Here is an 8,801-nt window from a genome sequence, read left to right as displayed (position 1 = left end):
TGGTGAGATTGAAGTTCAGCTGCTTGATAACCCATAGTATCATAAGCATTTATTATTATTCATCATTGACATTCAGCATAAATTTAGGAAAAAAATTGCTTTGGTGGCCCATGAGGTATGACTTTTGATCAAATTACTAAGGTTTAGAATTTATCAATTTACTCTGCTTAGAACCATTATAAAATAAATCATTTTGTCTATTTTCTATTGAATTTTTATTGTGTTATCATGTCATATCCAATCAGAATGCGACATATATCCCTTACAATAATATAAAGGGTAACTTTGGCCACCCCTTTTGACATGTGGTTAGACCACCATCAGAAAAACTATTATTATTTTTTTATATTTTTTTTTCTTCATATATTTTTTATAGAAGGGATACATGTCGCCTTTTGATTGGAGATGACATGGTATCACCGTTAGAAATTTAACATAAGGTCGACGGAATGATCTATTTGATAACGATTATAATCTTAGGGAATAAACAGGAAATCTTAATGAAATGGTAATATTGTAATTTTTTCAAAGAACGATGACTTAATATTGATATTTTCAAATTTAAGAATATAATCCCAAAAGTTGTAAATAATAGTGTTGCTCCCGTGGTCAGGTGGTGTCCTCCGCCGGTGAATAAATATAAAGCAAATTGGGATATTGCCTTGAATAAAAATTCTTCCAAGATAGGAGTGGGTGTCGTTGTAAGGGACCATGCAGGCTCTGTAATGGCTGTTCTTAGTATCACAAAAACGGGTCTGCTTGATCCTCTTGCTGCAGAAACACTTGGTGCATTTGTGGCAGTGAATTTTTGTCGGGAAATTGGGCTGAATGATATTATCTTGGAAGGTGACTCTTTGCAAGTGGTGAAAGCGGTGTCTTCATTGAAAGAAAATTGGACGAATAATGGCCATTTGGTAGAGGATGTTAGATCAGTTCTACACTCTCTGCGAAGCTGGTCTTGCTGCTATGTAAGTAGAGAGGCTAATCATGCTGCCCATATAATGGCAAAGAATGCCACACAACAGGTCCTAGATAACGTTTGGTTGGAGGAAACTCCTAATTGTATCAGGGATGTTATTTTGATGGAGCAATTTGCTCTGTCAGTGAATATTTGATGAAATACAAAAGCCTTTTTCAGTCCAAAAAAAAAATTTACTGTGTAAAATGCGAACGAAGAAAAAGTCACACTAAAGTTTCTAATTTCTCCTTGGAAAGTTGGGAACCCAAGCAATGCTTGATCCCAAGTTGTGTGCAGGTCCCTTCCTCTCATTGTATCATATGCCACCTTCTCTCCTCCACAAAACTTACTTGCTCTACTTTCCTTTGACCTTATCAACTTCACGTTCCTCGACCCTCATGAAAATGAAGACCATGGCATCCGTATCTCCGACCCACTTCACTCCACACACTCAGTCCCACTCCTTAGAAAACCCACCACTCTCTCTCTGACAATTGCAAGTCCATGGACTATCTCAAGCAACTGCATTCCCGGACAATCAAAACGGGTATGACCTCAAACCCAGTCGTACAAAATAGAATCGTAGCGTTTTGTTGTAAGCAAGAATCGGGTGATATCAATTATGCCCGTCACGTGTTTGACACAATTCTGGAACCAAATATGTTGGTTTGGAACACCATGATCAAAGGCTACTCTAGGATTAAGGATTTAAGGTGCCTGAGAATGGAGTTTCTATGTATTTAGAAATGTTGAGAAGGAATGTCGAGCCTGACCACTACACCTTTCCATTCTTGTTAAAGGGATTTACGCGAGATATTGCATTGGAATGTGGGGAAGAGTTGCATTGGCATGTAGTGAAATGTGGATTTCATTCTAATGTGTTCGTTCAAAATTCTTTGGTAAATATGTACTCCCTGTGTGGCCTGATTGACATGGCTCGCTGTACTTTTGATATGAGGCAGACAAGGGATGTGGTCACTTGGAATGTAATGATATCTGGGTACAACAGAATTAAGCAATTTGATGAATCAATGAAGCTTTTTGATGCGATGGAGAAAAACGGGGTGTTGCCCACTTTAATTACCCTTGTTCTGGTGCTATCAGCTTGCTCCAAATTGAAGGACTTCAATATGGGCAAGCGGGTTCATGAGTATGTCAAAGAATGCAAAGTTGAAGATGATTTGAGATTGGAAAATGCTTTGATTGATATGTATGCAGCTTGTGGAAGAATGGATCTTGCACTTGGGATTTTTCAGAACATGAAGACCAGGGATGTGATTTCTTGGACTGCCATTGTTGCAGGTTTTGCCAATGCTGGAGAAGTTGATTTAGCTCGGAAGTATTTCGATCAGATGCCTGAAAGAGACTATGTTTCATGGACTGCGATGATTGATGGGTATGTTTGGGTGAATCTCTTCAAAGAGGCTTTGGCACTTTTCCGTGAGATGCAAACTTCAAATATAAGACCAGATGAGTTCACCATGGTCAGCATTCTAACTGCTTGTGCTCATCTTGGGGCACTTGAATTAGGAGAATGGATAAAGACGTATGTTGACAAAAACAAGATGAAGAATGATGTGTATGTGGGTAAATGCTTTAATTGATATGTACTCTAAATGTGGTAATGTCGAAAAAGCACAAAGAATTTTTAAGAAATGCCTCGGATTGATAAATTTACATGGACGGCAATGATTGTTGGTCTTGGCATTAATGGACATGGTGAAGAAGCTCTTGATATGTTCTCCGAAATGCTTAAAGCTTCAATAGCCCCAGATGAGATAACTTACATTGGTGTTCTATGTGCCTGTACTCACACTGGCATGGTAGATGTAGGAAGAAAGCTTTTTGCTAGCATGACCACCCAACATGGGATTGAGCCCAATGTTGCACATTATGGGTGCATGGTTGATCTTCTTGGCCGAGCTGGACATCTGAAAGAAGCTCATGAAGTTATAAAGAATATGCCAATGAAACCAAATTCAACTGTCTGGGGGGGGGGCACTTCTTGGTGCTTGTAGAGTACATAAAGATGCAGAAATGGCTGAAATGGCAGCTAAATAGATTCTTGAGTTAGAGCCGGAAAATGGAGCTGTTTATGTTCTACTATGTAATATGTGTGCAGCTTGCAATAGATGGGAAAATTTGCGTGAAGTAAGACAAATGATGATCGATAGGGGAATCAAGAAAACCCCAGGTTGCAGTCTGATAGAGATGAATGGTATTGTCCATGAATTTGTAGCTGGGGACCCATCGCATCCTAAATCTGAAGAAATCTATTCAAAATTAGATGAGATGAAAACAGACTTGAAATTTGCAGGGTATTCACCTGATACATCAGAGATTTCCCTTGATGTAGGGGAAAAAGAAAAAGAGAGTGCACTATACCGGCATAGTGAAAAGTTGGGTATTGCCTTTGGGCTTATTAGTTCAGGACCTGGGGTGACAATTAGAGTTGTGAAGAACCTTAGAATGTGTGTGGACTGTCACCATATGGCAAAGTTGGTTTCAAAGATGTACAATGGAGAAATAGTTGTTAGGGATAAAACTCGATTCCATTATTTCAGGCATGGTTCATGTTCATGTAAAGAATTTTGGTGAGAGTTTAGAAAAGGAGACTCTGTAAGTTGTTGATCTAATCTTCTCTCTGTATCATCTGGTTCTGAAGAGCACTAGAGCATCTTCCATGGCATTGTTTAACCATGAAGAGACAATTAAACTTGAGGGACTTCAATTGAATTATGAATGTGAGGAAATTTTGTTAAAGTAGAATTTTATTTATTAAGGATTATTAGTCATCAATTAGGATTAAGATTAGTTTTATTTTAAAATTAGGTTTAGCATTAGTTGGGTATTTTCTATTCTATCTTATTGTAAGTGTCTATTTAAAGACACTAAAAAGTTAACAAAAGAATCAAGGAGGTAATTGTTATCAAATGTTTACATTTGTTGTAGGAAGGTTTAGGATTCCTTGAATAATCTTATCAAAAATCTATTCTCTTATTATCTTATCAAAAAGCTAATACGGCACGCATCAATGAGTAATTTTTATTTCAATCACTCTACATAATCTGATCTAAAAATAGACCTGAGCTTGAAAGCTTCCGAGAACTGTCTTTTGAAGCACATATTTTGTTTCTTGGACTGCTCTTTTTTTTTTTTTTTTTTTTTTTTTTTCGTGTGTGAATGAAGGACGTAGAAATGGTACCACAAGTGATTCAGCTATAGACCATCCACATTTTAGATTCAGCTAATAAGATCAAAAGCCTTCCAGTCCGTCCCTTATCGTGACCTTTTTTGTTTGACCTTTATTGTTATTGTCATATTTATGCATTGAAACTTTTGTTCAACTCTCAAGAAAAAAAGTCAGCATGTTTTGCCATATCAGGACCCTGACAAGAGCTGTGAAATGCACACAATGTAATATTGATAGTTTTATCAAATGTTGTTGTTTCTCCTGTCTACTGAGTATTATGCATGGAAATTCTGAACCAGAACATTGAGTTTATTCAAGCTGGAATAAAGGTGAAATGCATGACAATTTTCGTCATGTTCCTTAGCCATTTTGGCTTTGTTGTCATTGCTGATGGGAAAGATTACATCAAAACACAAAGCACCAAAGACATAAAAGCACGTCTTAGGTACTGATACCTTCACAGGGCATCTTTGGAAAATAGAACCATAAACCCACAAACCCTCTGATACTAACCCGAATATCAAGTCAGTAACGAGATAATTTGGGTAGGCTCTTAGAGGAAATCTGGACCTCCTTCAGACCAAGGGTTTAAGAATAAACTTCCCTCTATATGGGCTTAGAACCATATTAATCCTAATGTAAAACAAACTCAATACTCCTAGCCACACTTGAAACTGAAAGGACTCCTAGTACAATTGACAGACTTATACTACAATTGAAGGATCCAATCATTCATAGGACTGTAAAACCCTCACCCATAACGGGCCAGTGAATTTTGAGGAACGTTGTGCTAGATTTCCATGGCTTGTTTCTGGTCAAAGAGTTTGGAATCAAACGCATTTTATGTCAAACAAGTAACCAAGTTCCAGACAACCGGACTTCTTTAAGTTCATCATTAGATGATTAAGAATTCCACTAACCTAAATCTAAAGGGAGAATGAAATCAAACCCTGCAATTGTTAAGGTATACTTATATCAACTCACGTTGACATTTCCTTCTTATTTTACTGTCTCATGATCAAAGACTTAAATTAATCAATATGTAAAGGAAGTGATATTGACAAAGAAACAAGCACTTGTGAATGCAAAATACAGTTGGTGAAGTACAACAAATGCATACAGAGCCCTGCAACTGTGAAGGACAATCAGTTAATATCATGGTGACCACTTTACTCCAAAGCCATAGAAACTAACCATTGATGGTGAACTCATGGGCCCTTCAACTGGACCCTGGGTCAAGTACAGGAAGCCTGCAATGCAGACTGATTGATTTATCAGTCTGACGAGAACCGGGAATGAAGAATTGAAATATCACAGTCAAGCAAGCACCCTGTGGAGCAATCCCATAGAAAGCACAGTCTGGCTTCGCCAAGTGACACTGGAGGCTCTTAGCAAAGTGCTTCACACTCACTTGCACAGATTGAGCATCACCCCTCAAAATTGCTCTTGCTGACCGAGTCTGAGCACTCAGATGTCTATCTTCAGCTGGTGCATCCACTTGCTCTCCTATGACCAACAATTTCTGGAACTCAGCACCAAGCGTGATTAATGTTGTAGAAATCTGGACATATAGGTCCCCATATTTGCTGATAGAGACATTTAGCAAATCACCAACATGCTTCATCCGATCCACAAAGTTTTGCAATTGATTCAAATCTTGAATCTGAACCAGAGTCTGAGGCAAATCTTGAGCCATATCAAGAGCACTTTGGAGTTCAAGAACTTCAGCTCTAGAAAGAGGTTTTGAGATTGGTACATCTTGAATAACTGCAGATTTATAACCCTTGGTTTCAAAGGTCAGGAAAGGCATTGGTTGAGTACAATTTGGTGGTAGCTTCTTCACCAATTTAATCTGGAGACGGTTCTGAGTAGGCCCATTTCCAAATTCAGTACAAATGCTAACACTACTACGAATGGCACGGTGCAGAAGTGAAATATCTACAGCAAAGGCAATGCGATCCTCATTCTGGCTGGAGATGCGGTAGTCATCAAAGAGAGCTTCTTTACGAAACTGTGCAATAGATTGAACTTCGTTGCCACTAAGGAGGTTGTGGAGGAACATTGTGTGGTCTCTGGTGAGATAGAGGTGGCATATCTTCCCCATCTTGTCTAGGGCTGGAAGGAACCTCTTTTCTAGGAGATTCACACCATTTTCTGTAAGGAATGCCTTGAACTTCATACCTCTGCCTTTCTGTTTCTGTTTTCACTTCTTAGGTAGTGGTTGGAGCCAATGCCCTAAGAGGAGAATGAGAAACAGAAATGTCAGTTTATATATCATCACTCATCCTATGCAATGGGAATATTTTTATGTTGTGCTAAAAGATTGGTTTTTTGGCTGCTGATTTTTACTTGAAAAGAAAAAAAAAATTAAAAAAAAACATTCAAATTCAGCGTTAGTATCATCAAAGGCATAATTTTTACAAGATTGCAGACAGTTTTTTTTTTTTTTTTTTAAATCCATGCTGCACAATTCAACCACTCTAGACATGTAATAATAGTAGAATCTGTAAGAAACAAAATTCAGAAATTATTTCAGCAAGTATTATGGTTGTTGCATTCTAAGCATTAGGATATAAATCAAAATGAATAACCCCAAGGGGTTGCCTCAAGTGGTGAAAGCCTTGGACTTTGGTGGCATAACCATAAAGAAGAAAAATATGATTTCCAGCTTAAGGTAACACAAAAGTAATAATAACAATAAACATAATTAATTGAACTACCGTGCAAGAGAAGACCACAGAGAGGTTAAAAAAACTGCAGAGACAGATCGAGATATGCAGACAGACACGAAGGGAAGACAATATCTATCTATGCTATGGCTTCGTTATATATTTGGTAAGAAATTATCACCCGTGCCTGTTCTTGGCAATTAAGGTGGATCCCAACAGATTTGCCTTGTCAGTGACAGGCTTTGTCCATTTGTTTGGAAATGTTGACGCAGAAGCCAAGTCTCAGCAAATAACGCATGCCTTGAAGTCTCAGCCAGTAACGCATGACTTGAATGAAATGCACGCATATGCTTTGAGCACCAATGTAACACATGCTTTAAATTCAACAGTAATGATACACTCTCCCACTTCTCTACACCTATAGAAATTATTTCAGCAAGCATTGGCTTTTCAAGAATAACAAATGATAACATTCTAAACAAAAAGAAAAGATCAAATATGAAGCCCAAGATCAAGAAAGAAAATCATGCACAAAAAAATAAAGCACAGTATTACTACAAACAACCGAGTCTCTTACATAAGCATCAGAACATTAAGTGATAATTGCAGGTCCCAAGTTTCCAGAAAGTGCTAAAAAAAATAATCACCATATTTCAAATCCAAAGCTCAAAACGAGAAGCCTTCAACTCCATGGTTCTGTTTTAACAAAAACTGATAAAAGGAACAACTTGGCTCACTTTTGGTGCTAGCACCATTTGACTAATACTGTTAGATTGAAATTTTTTTGATACATTAGTAAAGGGATTGAACCCATGAACTCACCCTCTACCATTTTGTTTAGGGAAGGAGTTATCATTTGGTACAGGGATCATTCATGCTAAATTGAGTATAATGGTGACAAACATATGCATACGTTTTTTTTTTTTTTTGATAAATATACATAAAATAAAAAGTCCGACCTGCCCGATTCGAACCAGTGACCTAAGGGTGTCCAGGATTTCCTATAGTTTATAAGCATACGTTGCTACTAAAGAATTTAACAAAACTTCATACCATAAAATTTGGTCAATGTGCTCGCTGTTAGACTATACACTCTCCCACTTCTCTCTGTTTTGTATTCCCATCACACATAAATCCATTTCGTCAATCTTCAACAAGATTTGGCCAACTGGAACATAGCTAGGCTAGTACAGGGGCCAAGATTTGTCGAAATGAAGGAAATGGATATATAAGAGGAGCCAAGCTGAAGCGAAACTAAAAGAAAAAGAAGCTATAACCTACACAACTAAAGCCAGCAACGTTACACTACGAGAAAACAGAACTGTATACCAATATTGGACCAGAGACAGAAATCTTTCTGGAACAAGAGCACAACAAAAAAAGGACCAGAGACAGAAATCATTCTTTTGCTGCTATCAACGAGAGAGAGAGTAATTACCTAAAATCCTCTTGGAGAAAGGGGATTTTGCTCAACTGTGAGAAAATGACCCTCCCTCTACTTCCATCCGAGAACCTTCTCTCCTCGATCTTGGCCGTTTGATTATGATTTAGGGTTCGGGAAGGAAAAAAAGTTTCCCGCAATTTAGGCTAATTTTCGATTTTTTCAGAAATCTAATTAGCGTGCGCCAAACTCTCCCGCGCGAGCCTTCTATAAATTTCATTATTTTATTTTTATTTATTATTATTATTATTATTTTTTTATTTTTTTTTGCCATGTCCGCATAAGAGGGGGAGGGAATTCGAACTAATAACATTCACTTTATTAGGCGTGATCCCAGCCGATTGAGCTACTTCTTAGGGACTTCTATAAATTTCATTAAAATTCATGGTCATCGCTAATAAGAATTTTAAGTAGCCTTGTGGCAAATAAATCGGATCCCGTCACATATTTTTGTCCGCGATTTGGAAAAAAAATTATTTTGGTGTCGGAGCATTCCCAATAGAGGAGCTAAATTTTTATGCAAAATAGTTTCTCAAAACT

At 37.6% G+C, this 8,801-nt stretch overlaps 1 protein-coding gene and 1 pseudogene across 4 annotated transcripts; one reads left to right on the top strand and one right to left on the bottom strand.

The window, feature by feature from the left end:
- Positions 1–8,420, bottom strand: LOC132181016 (Hus1-like protein). 4 transcript variants are annotated; one of them, XM_059594055.2, is made up of 3 exons: positions 8,259–8,420; positions 5,346–6,386; positions 1–19 (listed from the first exon to the last, which is right to left on the bottom strand). In XM_059594055.2, the coding sequence occupies exon 2, from the start codon at positions 6,328–6,330 to the stop codon at positions 5,371–5,373; it is 960 nt and encodes a 319-aa protein (XP_059450038.2). In that variant the 5' UTR covers positions 6,331–6,386; positions 8,259–8,420; the 3' UTR covers positions 1–19; positions 5,346–5,370. The 4 variants fall into 4 exon arrangements, with proteins under 4 accessions (XP_059450038.2, XP_059450037.2, XP_059450039.2 ...); XM_059594054.2 differs by lacking the exon at positions 1–19 and adding an exon at positions 2,800–2,889; XM_059594056.2 differs by lacking the exon at positions 1–19 and adding an exon at positions 2,931–2,999.
- On the top strand, positions 1,279–3,733 carry LOC132181014 (putative pentatricopeptide repeat-containing protein At3g15930 pseudogene; annotated as a pseudogene).
- Positions 8,421–8,801: the final 381 nt, after the last annotated feature.

The sequence above is a fragment of the Corylus avellana genome, chromosome 5, assembly GCF_965113065.1.
Source record: "Corylus avellana chromosome 5, dhCorAvel1.hap1.2, whole genome shotgun sequence".
Taxonomy (NCBI): domain Eukaryota; kingdom Viridiplantae; phylum Streptophyta; class Magnoliopsida; order Fagales; family Betulaceae; genus Corylus; species Corylus avellana.
Note: the sequence above shows the minus strand (reverse complement) of the source record. Positions and strands in the feature narration are given on the sequence as shown.

Bases quoted from the DNA above. Each gene is read 5' to 3' on its own strand.
- LOC132181016 (XM_059594055.2), bottom strand. From the start codon at position 6,330: ATGAAGTTCAAGGCATTCCTTACAGAAAATGGTGTGAATCTCCTAGAA.